The 12531-nt window shown below is 51.9% G+C and overlaps 1 protein-coding gene across 3 annotated transcripts in view; it reads left to right on the top strand.

Moving 5' to 3' along the window:
- Window positions 1-12531, top strand: part of TSPAN18 (tetraspanin 18) — a 205101-nt gene that overhangs the window by 161619 nt on the left and 30951 nt on the right. For 2 of the 3 annotated variants that reach the window (XM_033207768.1, XM_033207769.1), the window contains one exon: window positions 9503-9579. The exons of the other annotated variant lie outside the window; for it this stretch is intronic. In XM_033207768.1, coding sequence (XP_033063659.1) covers window positions 9560-9579 — 20 coding nt within the window. In that variant the 5' untranslated portion in view covers window positions 9503-9559. The remainder of the gene's footprint in view (window positions 1-9502; window positions 9580-12531) is intronic. 3 annotated transcript variants of the gene reach the window in all.

Here is a 12531-nt window from a genome sequence, read left to right as displayed (position 1 = left end):
AGTGTGGTGGGCCAGGTTGTCCCAGCAACAGCCCTGCATATTTTGGGATGGATTATTGTCTTTCAAAGGGTCTTTTTTGGAGCTCCAGGCCCTGGGGGGGATGCAATGTGGGAAGGGAGGGCCAGTGGGAAGGAGGTGAGGGGGCTCCTGCCCCACTCTGAGGCTTGACTGTGAAAAGCAGCAAAAACTGAGAGTCAGAGAGAGGGCAGGCTTTGCCCAAGTTTTCAGGGTCTTGACTCAAACCCAGGACTCGGGGCTGCCAATTCCTCCTCTTCACCACTTGCTTCTGCCCTCTGAGTGCCCATCAGCCGGCAGGTGTCCTGGCCCTTAGCAGCCACGTGTCTTCTGGCATCTGAGCCCCTGTTCTTCCCTCACCAGCTGGCATGGGAAGCTTACATACCTTCTCTGAGCCTCAGTTTACCCCTGGGTAACTCAGGAATAGTTCACCCACTTTCAGGTGATGTTGGAAAGTGCTTAGTATGGTTCCTGGCACACATGAAGCAGGAGCAGTTATTACATTGATGGTATTGTTATAATGACTGAATCCTTATTGGGGGGCACCATCTAGTACCCCCTGTATTCTGTGAAGGGACTCAGAGGAAGTGGGAGAAACAGACTTGATTGCCAAAGTGTTTATAATCTGGTAGAGAAGGTTCAACAGCAGCGAGTTCAGAGTCACCTGTCCCTCGGGCTGGGCTTGGCTTGGGCTGCATTTGGAGGTCACCCAGTGTGTGGTCAGGAGCACTCAGGCTGGGAGCCACCATTCAGCTCTGATTTTGCTATGAGCCTCTGGGCCAGCCCCCTCCCCTCTGGACAGTCTCCTGAGCTGTAGAATGGGGGTAACCTCTAAGCTACTTTCTAGCTCAGCTCCATGTCCAGGATTTGAATTCCAAGGCAGCTTTGAGACCCAGGTGGGATGGATGCACCAGAAAACCACAAGGGTGATGATATAGTTTGGCTGTGTCTCCACCCAAATCTCATCTTGAATTGTAATCCCCATATGTTGAGGAAGGAAAGTAATTGGATTATGGGAGCAGTTTCCACCATGTTGTTCTCGTGATAGTGAGTGCATTCTCACGGGATCTGATGGTTTTATAAATGTTAGTTTTTCCTGCGCTTACACTCACCTCTCTCTCTTGCCGCCCAGTGAAGGGGTGCTTTCCACCATGATTGTAAGTTACCTGAGGCCTCCCTAGCTATGTGGAACTATGAGTCTGTTAAACCTCTTTATAAATTACTCATCTCGGGTATTTCTCTCTAGCAGTGTGAGAATGGATTAATACAGATGGCCTGTTTCTCCCACCCTTGGTCCTGGGGGCACCTCCTTTAGGAAGTGGGCCCAAGAGGATGAGGCCAGTCCTGCAAGGTCCTCCTGGTCCCCATGTAAACCCCGCTCCTTGAAGGTGATTTCAGTGCTGAGGTGGACATCCCAGAGTCCCACCCAGCCACAGGACCCAGGCAGGTTCACAGCACCTCTTTCCCTACATTCCATTCCCCACCACAAACCTCTGGGTAAGCAGAAAAAGCTGCTGCCACCTCACACCCCAGCCCCAGGCTCTCTCTGGAGGCAGGAGGGTTTCCAGAGAAGAAAGTCTCCATTCCAGACACATGCTGACTGGCCCCAGCAGGAGGCCAGTGGCATCAACCATCTAGTTTGGGCTGCCTAGAAGAGGAGGGGGCAGAGGCCAAGAGCCAAAGCTCACATGGGTTGATGTCAGTGAACCTGGGCTCTGGCTGCTAGGAATGACCTGGAAGGATTCCTTGTGGGTTTGACTGGCAGATGGGCCATTAGCTGATGACTTGTATTGTCACCCCAGATTTGGGGACCATAATTTTCAGCATACTTGGAGCCTTGGACCCTAGATAAACCTCAGGGTCCTTCTCATCTTGAGGTCTCTGAAGCTAACTTTGTAGACCTTCCAGGGATATGAGAAAAGGAGAGACTTGTGGACCTTCACTGAGCCTGCAGAACCCAAATCTTAGGGCCAAGTCCCAGAGGTCTGAGGGTTAGAAAGTTCCCAGGGACTTTTCCCATGCTAGCTGGCTCCCTGTTCTCCCCATGACCCAGAATGGCTGGGCCTGCCCTAGGCAGGAAGATGGCCACGGTCCTGCCCCACGTACTCTTTCCATGGAGTTTAGGGTTTTGATCCCCACCCTCTTTCCTGCTCACATGGTCCCATTTGCTTCTGCTGCAAACTTGTTGTCCCTCTGCTGAGAGCTGGAGCTGAGGAGAAGGATGATTTGGGGGAAGGATGGGAATCGTTGAGCGGCAGATTGGACTGCTAAGACAGATGGGCTGAGCCATTCAAGGCCAAATGATGTTCTCATTCTGGGGTCCATGGATTCCATAGAACTCAAGGGATTGGTGAACTTTGAGAAACATATCTTCACTTTAACGTTTCACTGAAAATGAGTATTTTCTTCCATTATAAACACAAGCAGCAAACCACAGTACGGTTAGCAGTACTTGTGACTTTGTCATCAATAGATCTAAGTGCATATTTTCAAATTACCTAAAAATTGCTGGGAATTTCTTAAAATGATGACAGTTATTAGATCCATCACTAGATCTTGAGTTTTGCATGTTCATTTAAAAAGCACTTGTATTATCCTATTCCAAATTTGCTTTTTGAAAAGTATTTTGGTTGTGCACAGTGGCTCACACCTGTAATCCCAGCACTTTGGGAGGCCAAGGCAGGCAATTGCTCGAGCCCCGGAGTTCGAGACCAGCCTGGGTGTCATAGGGAGACCCTGTTTCTACAAAAAGAGAAAAAATTAGCTGGGCATGGTGGCATGCATCTGGAGTTCCAGCTACTTGAGAGGCTGAGGTGGGAGGATTCCTTGAGCCCAGAAGTTGGAGGCTGCAGTGAGCCATGATCATGCCACTGCATTCCAGCCTGGGCAACAGGGAGCCTGTCCCCCAAGATAAAGTTTTTGATAGCTATATTTCAATATAATTGGTTTCCTTTTTAATCTTGTATTATATTTAAGTGGGGTCCAGAGGCCTCATCCGACTGCCAAAGGGTGGGGGTAGATGTGCGAGATCCTTGTTAAGGGGCTAGGTGCTGTGCTTTGGAGTCAGGCCAGATGGCTTTTGACGCCCGGCTGAATGATGTGAGGTAGGTTGCACACCGTCTCTGAGCCCAGTTCAATCACAAGGTCAGTGGAGAGTGGACACACCCTCTAGATTCTTGTAAGGACCTGTATGCCTTTAGTTCAAGGCCAGGTATACAGAAAGAGCTGTGGAAACCCAGGCTCTGGTTAGCATGAAGTTTCCGAAAACCTTCAGGCAGGCAGCCTGGAGGATGAGAAATAAGACTCAGTCCAGGTGGAGCCAGAGCAGGTGCTACCAGAAGCTCTGGCTTATGCAAGGCTGGGTAGGGGACGCGGTGAGGATTGGAGACTGCTGTGGCCGTAAGCCCATGTGTGTGTATGGGGGGTTCCTGGGGGACTAGGACACTGTGGAGCAGCCAGAGCAGAGCTATCCATCATCAGAGGGGCTTCAGAGGCTGCTGCTGGCTGATCCCTCAGGTCTGGGGGTCACTCCTTCCATTCTTTCTGGCAAGTGGGGCTCCTGCAAAGGCCAAGGATCTCACTAAATGGGGAATGAACAAAAGCACGAACGTAGGCAGGAGTGAATGAATCAAGAGTGTTATGGTGTGAGTTACCACAAGAATAATGGTTGGTTGGAGGAAACTTGTTCTTTGGCTGCCCAGCGAGGCCACTGAGGGGATGCTCTCTGAACCCCATGGAAGCAGCCAGGCCATCTGCCCCCTTGTGCCTACAGCCCCTTCCCCAAGGTTATGGGAGGCTGTGGGGCTGTCTGCTCTCCCCACAGCAGGCTGAGTCAGCCTTCCTTCCGTTCCCCTGGTGCTTGCACCATCTCCTAGAACTGGGGCTTCCCTGCCACACCGGAATGTCTGATTCTCTCCTCCTGGCACCTGCCTTTCCCCAGATCGGGCACCTTTCCTGGAGGGCTCAGCTGGGCTCAAAGGACAGGGTGTGGGTGGGTATCCTGAGCAGAGGGGGCGGCTTCACTCTGACCTGCACCATCCCTCCCAGGCCCCGGGACTTGTTCGTTTGGCCTGCTTCAACTACACTTGGCTGTTGGAGGTGGACGCTAGTGTCATCAGGCCAAACACTCTCCCTGACAAACAGAGTGACCTCCATGCTTCTGTGCACCCCCCAAGTTCAAACTGTGTGGGTTTCCCAGGTTGCCTTGACTTCTGACAAAGTGGCAAAGTAACAGTCCCTGAAAGAGGGTGAAGAGCTTTGTCCACAGAGGCCTTTGCAAACAGGTGGTCTCAGTGCAATGTCTAGTGCCTCAGACAGGCAGAGGGACCCCCGACCTGTTTCTGGGACTGGCACCTTCTGTGGCTTAAGACCAGCCCCGGTCTATGGGGGATGGCAGGCATGGATTGTGTGAGGGTCACCCTGGGGTTTGGGGACTCAGAGTCCTCTGGAAGACAGCCAGGGCAGAAGAGCCAGGAACCTTATTTTGTCCCAGCAGGTCCTCCAACCTACTGTGTGACTTCAGGCTAGTGAGCCTCAGTCTCCTCATCTGTAAAACATGACTGCTCACCTCGCAGTGTAGTTGGGAGGGTCTGATGACATAATGTGTATAAAGCACTTTCAGGAGTTACCTACGTGCAGGTGTACATCCTGGGAGGCTGCCTCAATTGGTGGGAAGAGCAGTGGGCTTCATGTCAGGAGGTCCTCGTTCTAGCCATGCTGTGTGACTCTGGGCAAGAGCCCGTCCCTCTCTGGGCCTCAGCTCCCGCAGTGTGAAATGAGGAGTTGGAGACAACCCTCACTAAGATGCTTCCTTCTTTGATGATTCTCTGATGGCCCTGTGGGAGTTCTACATGGGACAGAAGAAAGGGCTGGTGGCAGGGACGGGGTGCCCAGCCTGGCTCAACTCACAGACTAGAGAGGGGTCCTTCCCAGAGCCTGCAGATGCTCTGTGCCGCCTTGACATTCACAGCTCCATGAGCCGGGGGGGGCAGGGGAGCCTGTCATTTAGGATCCGATTGCATCCACAGCAGGCTGCGCTCCTGGTTAACCCTCAAGGCACCCACCCCTCAGGAGCCTAATTAGATTTTATCCCCCGCTCAGCTGTGACCATGTCCCCATGTTGGTGCCAGCACCAGGCACGCCAGGATCTCAGGCCAATTGCTTGTTTATGAGACCGTCTGTCTTGGGATGAGGCCCAGCAGGCACAGCCAGTGAGCAAATAAGTCCTCCCCATCAGCCTTGAACCTGATGGCAAGAATCATTGTTAGTCTTCCAGGCCTCTGGCCGGCGTCCTGACCAAGGAAAAGATGTGGGTTTGTAGTCCAGCAAAACCTGGCTATAAATCCCAGCTCCATCTCTTCCCAGCTCTGGGACCTTTCTAGCCCTATGGAGCTTTAGTTTCCTCATCCCTAAAGGGGAATGATGATAATATCGTCTACTTTGTAGAGCTTTTTGGAGGATCAAGTGAGATCATTTTAAGTGAACGCCCATAATACATTGCCTTGTGTTATCATCAGGCCTCAGTAAATGCTGACCCTGTCCTGGTCCTCCCCACATGGCCTCCCTGATTCTAGGCTCTCCCTACCCCAGTCTCACCCTAGCAGTCAGGGTTTCATTTTTGTATCCTGCCTGGCAAGCCTAGGACACTTGGTTAATGTGGCCAGTAACACTTCTCTCCAAGTTGGGACTGCGGTGATTGTCTCACTAGACTTGAGTGAGTCCTTGAGGAAGGGCAGCTCTTGGTCCCTATGCCTTGGACCAAGCCCAGGGCTGGCACTCTTGGTGCCGGGAGCGCAGGAAGGAGGGAACAGGATGTGCAGCCTGTCAAGTGCTTTCACCCTCATCATCCCCTTGCATCCTCCTGGAAAGGCTCCTAGAAGTTAGCTCTGAGCATCCCACCTCCCAGATGTGGAGGCGAGGCTCCAGAGGTGAGGTGTTTGGCTCAGGCTTGTGGCTGGCACAGGCAGATCCCCCACTGGTGGGAACCCAGTTGCAGGAGAACATAGGGTCCTCTGAGGCTCTGCCCTTAGCCACAGCGCCCTCTCCTGGCCAGGGCACGTGCAAGCCCTTTCTCAGCTCTGCACCGGTGAGCCCAGACCTTCGTTTGCTTCCTCCACTGGGGGCTTCTCCATCTCTCTTGTCGTCCAGCTGCCTCCTTTCCTTCTCTCCAGAAAGCATGCCCGGGGGCTGGGGGGGGAGTGAAAGTAAAAGGAGTGATTTATGAACTGAGCTGTTCTTCTTAATCAGAGAGCCCCTCCTGAGCCCCTGCTCCGTGCAGATGGGGCTGAGCCGCCATCTGGGCGACAGGAGGGGCGAGATTAATAAAGCTGTCTGGCCCGGGCAGGGGTCCGCCGAGGAAAGCCCCAAGGCACTGCGTGACCTCGGTCCCATCTCTGCGCCTTTCTGGGCCTCGGGGCTCCCATCTGTCAAGGGATGGCTAGCCTGGGCCATCCCCCAGGGCCTCCAGCTGGCTCAGGGAAGGAGTCTAGCCAACTTCCTGGGCCTCTGTGCCTGGCTGCCTGGTTCAGGGAAGAGCAGCACTGGGTGGAGACTTTGGAGACTAGGGCATGGCGCTTCCTCTCTCTGGTGCCACACCCCACAGATAGGTGTCGTAGCAGGAGCTCTGGTTTGGGGTCTAGCTGACTTGGGGCTAAATCATAGCCATGTTTTGCTAACCAGGTAAATAAACTCAGGTGAGTTAATTACCCTGCCCAAGATTCAGTTTCCTCATCTGTAAAATGGGTTAATAACAGTACCTATCTCCTAGGTAAGGATTAAATAAGAGGACAGGTAGGAGAAAGGTATAGCGAGTCTGGTACATGGTAAACCCTCAATCCTAGTAGTTATTGGGCTCAGTTATCACAAAATTGTGGCAATTCATTTGAATTTGGGTCTGTTTAGGGGAAAGATGTTTGTATCCATGCTACCCAAGCCATGTATCCATGGCTCTCCCCCACACCCTGCTCCATTCATAACTGGTGAATGTGGGCTGGGCATCCACTTATTTCCAATATCTGATGCTGTTCATCATAATAGCTCCCATGGTACTGTGAATTCATACAACCACCTTTGGCTTCCAAATTCATCATCACAGTTTTCCGAGGAGAACCTAGCACCTTGGAGAGGGGGGTGACTTTCCCAGGGTCTCCAGGGAGCTGGCCAAGGCAGAAACCAACCCAGCCTCTGCAGAAGCATCAGTGATGGGGTGAGCGTGGTGTCACTGGGCTGTCCGCTTTCAGGACAAATGAGCCAGTCAGTGGCACAGGGGCTCACGGAGGACAAAGAAAAAAAGGGAAATGAGGTTAGTTCAGGGAAGTTGGGACACCACAAGGGGCGAGCCCATTCCCGGCCAGGGGACAGCATTCAAAGGGGCTGGAGCTCCCTGGTGGGGAGGAGGCAGGCAACTGCCAGACATACCCCCAGAGTTCAGCACCTCCTCCTTGTCTCTGGGTTGGCCTCTGTCACCCATGCTGCTCATCACCCATGCTGCTGGACATCACCTCAATGTCCAGAGGGAGATGAGGTAAGGAAGGGTGATACAGGGCACCAGGACTGGGATGGAGCAGGAGAAGAAGAGAAGCGGGAGGAAACCATCACCCCGTCCTTGCTTCCCTGAGCCCTGGGGATGGGCATGGGGTACAGGCCCTGAGCTACAATGCTGGAAACAGCTTGAAATCTCCCGAGGTTGCTCGGCCTTGTCACTGATATCTCCAAGTCTCAGTTTCCTTCTGTAAAAACCACTCACCTGTGTGCCCATGCTTGTTTGCACCTTGCGCTCCCTGGCACTGCCCCTAGCACATAGTACGTGCCAATGTACGTCTACTCAGTGGATGGTAGATGGGTGAGTGGGTGGATTGAGGGAGGAAGGGAGGGATGGGTAAATGGGAAGGAATCTTTCACCCACCACTCCTTCACTGACCCCAGAGAACCTGCGGTAGCCTGCCTCGCGGGCTGCTGTGAGAATTCATTGTGATCACATAGGAAGAGAAAGCACTTTCTACAAAAGCCACTTTTGACTCTGACCCCTGAGTTTGGATTCCAGCCCTATCACTTACCAACAGTGTGATGTTGGACAAGTCAATTATCTCTCTTTTCCCATTGGACTCAGTTTCCCCATTGTACTGCGGGGATGATGGGGTGATACCTACTTCATAGGGTTGTTCTGAGCATTTCAGGAGCTCACGCATGTCAGCACTGTACCCCAAGTGCACGGGGTGCCTGAAACTGGTGCACACAGATGGGACAGGCAGTTGAAGGGCCTGTCACATATGTATGTTTAGGCCAAATAGGGGTGCCAGCTCCCGGGGCTGTGGCCATGTCTCAGGAGGGAGGCCTCTTCTCCTGCCTTTCCATCTTCCCATCTCTACCTCTGCATTCCCCCAAGACTAACCTTCTCCATCCCCTTCCCCACGATTCCTCTCCCCTGTGTCCAGGGTTATGCCGGTGGAGTCAGTCCTCCCCACTGTGGGCTCCCCAGCACTGCTGTTATCTGCCTCCTTGTCTCCTCCAAGCTACCACCACCACCACCACCACTCACCTACGTGTCCATGCTTATTTGCACCTTGCACTCCCTGGCACAGCCCCTGGCACATAGTAGCAACTCAGTGTATGTCTACTGAATGGATGGTAGGTGGGTGAGTGGGTGGGTTGAGGGAGGAAGGGAGGGATGGGTAAATGGGGAGGAATCTTTCACCCACCACCCCTTCACTGACCCCCAGGCAGGCTTGTACTTGAATGGGAGGGATTTTAAATAGGTGTGGATAGCTCCCCTTTCCTTCCCTAGGAATACCCCCACAGCCCAGGCTTCCCCAGGTCCCAGGTCCTCCTGGGACCGTCCTCTAACCCAAGGTTTGAGCAGGAGCTGGCTGTGGAATTCCCCGCAGGAGTGATAGAACAGGAGTCTCCATATGGGCCTGTTTGACTTCTGAAATCGAACCCTCATTTCCACTGCTGGGAGCTGGCCCTCTGAAGGAACCTTCTTGCAAATCCTTATGCAAAGCCAAGAAACACTTTCCAGCATCAAATCTCTCTCTCCTGGGAGTCTGGGTTTTGGGGGAGGAAGTTGATGAACAGGGCCCTGCTGGCACTCTCTCTGCTGAGGTATTGTTGTGGATGCCTGGGTGGCAGCCACGCAGCCAGGGATGCAGGTTACTCACACCCATCATCTCCTCCCAGGCCATCAGCCTCATGCAGCCGTGTCAGCATACATGAAGCCCATGCTAGAATCTGCAAGTCTCTTAAAGATGTGCCTTCCAAGGCAGCACCTGCAGAGGCACCCAGGAGCTGCCATCTGGGCAGAAGGCCGCTCCCCCGCTGGAGTGGCCCCAGGTGCTGAGAGCTTTTCATGAGCTCTAATGGGCCCAGATTAGCAGGACACTTGCCCCGAGTGTGTGTATCTGGAGGGCGGGTTTTCATAAGCAGCTTCTTTCATGGGGCTGCTCCTTATTGACTTCCTGTAGTAATTGAATATTTTCTCTTATTGGACAAGCTGGGCCGATAAAAGAAATATACACAAGCCTTGCTGACGAGAGATTCTGTCCTGCTGATGCCCGAAGAACTGCCCAGGTGACACATTGGCAATTGCCTCTCCTTTCTCAGCGTACCTCTGCCCCATCACCTGACACTGTTCCATCTCCAGTCTGATCCTGTCCGATCTGCCTGTCTGTCTCTCTGTCTCCTTCTGTCTTTCCCTCTCTTTCTGACTTGGCTTTGTGTATTTCTCTGATATGCTGACTCCACCGTCTCTTTTTGCTCTTTTTCCACTATACATTCATTCATTTATTCATCCAGATATATAATTGAGAACCCACTATGTGCCAGGCACTGCTCCAGACACTAGAAATAAGCCAGTGAACAAAACAAGTCCTTGCCTTTATGAAACATGCATTCTAGTAAAGGCAGATGCATGCTCCCAAAATAAATAAGAAGCACACAGAGTATGTGGTGTATCCACAGGGCACAGGGCTGGGCTTCCAAGCTCATATCCATGACTAATTAATTGGTTTTGGAAATTGGCCAAGCTCCTTTTCCCTCTCTTGGCCTCAGTTTTCTCATTTCCAAAATGAGGGTATTGGGCTAGATCATGCTTCCCAACCTTTGACGATTAAGAACTTCTTTTATTGATATGCTGGTGATGTAAGTTACACAAGAGCTGGATCTAAGGCAGCACTTACACAAACAGTAGTGTCAGAAGTTTACCCGAAGTTCCCTTGAAACCCTTTGTCTTAGTGTGTTTTCTATTGCTGTAACTGAATACCCGAGACTGGATAATTTATAAAGACAAGGCATTTATTTCTTACAGTTCTGGAGGCTGGGAAGTCCAAGGTCAAGCACCTGCACCTGATGAAGTTCATCTTGCTGCCGGGGGACTCTGCAGAGTTCCAAGGTGGTGCAGGGCATCACATGGCGAGGGGGCTGAGCATGCCAAAGTGGCTTTTATAACAGACCCACTCTCAGGATAATCAACCCACTCCCGTGGTAACCCATTAATCCATGAGTGGATTGATCCAGTCATGAGGGCAGAGCCCTTGCGATCTGATCACCTCTTAAAGGCCCCACCTCTTCATCGTATTACATTGAGTGTTAAGTTTCAACATGACTTTCAGAGGGGACACACATTCAAACCATAGCATCCTTAAATGCCTTGTTTTGTTATACACAAAACAGTTGGCTGCATCTGAGGGTCATGTTGTATTAGACAGCCATCTGTAAGCATAGGACCTTCCCATGGCCAGATGAGGGTTGCTGTGACAGGCACATGAGCCTTCAGACCATAGGATCCACAGAGCAGATCCTGAGGCAGACACCACGTGAAAGGACAGGGGATCACAGCACGAAACTGCTCTCCAGTGCTTTCCGGGTGCATGTGGGGAGTGGAATTCCCACTAAGTCAAGCTTGCCTGTGATGCTGACTCTTGCATTTCATCCCTCTGAGCCCTAAGATTTAAAGAATTTTATGCACCAAATAGAACGTTCATTTTTGTTCTGCAAAGTCATATAGACCTGGTGTCTAGAGATTCTGAACAACCCAAGAAACAAGGTCGTCACCTGGGGGTGATTTAATTGCTCCAAAACCCAACACACTTGCCCCTTGAGCCAGCCCATAGTGAGAGGTTGATGTCTGAGATGTTATTTGAAATATTGAAAATAACTTTAGGATGTTGCTAGTCTCAGGGAACCCAGTTTGAGCACCACTGAACACAATCACTCTCCCTGCTTCAAAATCCTCCACCCCAGAGTCCTCCCCTCTCCTGAGGCTGAAACTGATGTGCCTGTATCTAGGACAGCAGCTGGGAGGAGCTACCTTGTGGCAGGGCAGGAGGGAGGAACAGAGCCCAGAGCCGGGAAGGAGCCACCACGTGTCAAGCGCTGCATGAAGGACTGTACCTCTATGATACCATTTCATGCTCAGTTAGCACAATTTCTAGAGGAAGTCAGCATTCCTGTCCCCATTTTGCAGGCATGAGAGCAAAGACCTGGAGAGGTTATGTAGTTCATTCACAGTCATGAGGCAAGTAAGTGACAGGCCAGGTCCCACCTGACCCTACAGGCCCCACCCACACTGCTACTCTCCCTCCAGGGCCCCCTCAGCTCAGGGAAATAGGGAGACTTCGATGGGCTTCCCACCACTGGCCCCAGAGAGGACATCATGTCCCATAGCAGACAGGCCTGCCATCTCCTTCCTAAGTGCCTGTTTTTTGAGCAATAACAAAGCTCTTGGACCTCATGGTCTCAATTTTCTTTTCACCCCACCCTCCAGAGATTCTCCATTGGTTCCCCTCCCTTTAGAAGTAAATTAGGAAACTGTGCAGTGAAGTTGACTTCTAGAAGTCATCCATGGATGGGTGGAGCTAAAAGCCAGGCAGAGATTGGAGGTCCCGTGTGTATGTCGTTATAGTCTGACCAATTGGCTATGGAGGTGTGTCCCCACATTCAGAAAGTCTCTAGAGGATGGAGCAGGTGAGCCCTGGTCTCTAGGCTTCAGCCTGGCAGTGAGTGACGGCTGTGAGGCCCGGGAGGCTGTCCCTGCTGGAGAATAATGGGAGATAAAATGGCATAGGTGGTGTGAAGACAGGTCTGCACTTTGGAGGAGGATGGATGAATGGGGCAAGGGAATTAGCATTCATTGAGAATGATGATTAGGAGTTGTGGCCCCAGATTAAGATAGATGTGGTTTCAATTTCTGGCTCAGGCACTTCTGTGCTGTGTGACCTTAGACAAGTGATTCCACCTCTCCGAGCCTCAGTTCCCTCCTCTGAAAAATAGAATGACATTACCTATTTCGCAGAGTTTTACAAGGATTCAGTGAAACTGTGTGTGCTCCCTGGCACATAGTAAGAACTCAGTGTATGCCAGTGGTTACTATTATTGGCTACCATGCTTCAAGCCCTGTGCTCAGTATTTTCCATGCATCATGAGGAAGGCCTTGTTTTTTTTTGAGACGGAGTTTCGCTCTTGTTGCCCAGGCTGGAGTGCAATGGCACAATCTCGGCTCACTGCCACCTCTTCCTCTTGGGT

The sequence above is a fragment of the Trachypithecus francoisi genome, unplaced genomic scaffold (assembly GCF_009764315.1).
Source record: "Trachypithecus francoisi isolate TF-2019V2 unplaced genomic scaffold, Tfra_2.0 Lachesis_group8, whole genome shotgun sequence".
In the NCBI taxonomy this organism is placed as follows: Eukaryota; Metazoa; Chordata; class Mammalia; order Primates; family Cercopithecidae; genus Trachypithecus; species Trachypithecus francoisi.
The sequence above is the reverse complement of the archived record's forward strand: the minus strand, read 5'-3'. Positions and strand labels throughout refer to the sequence as shown.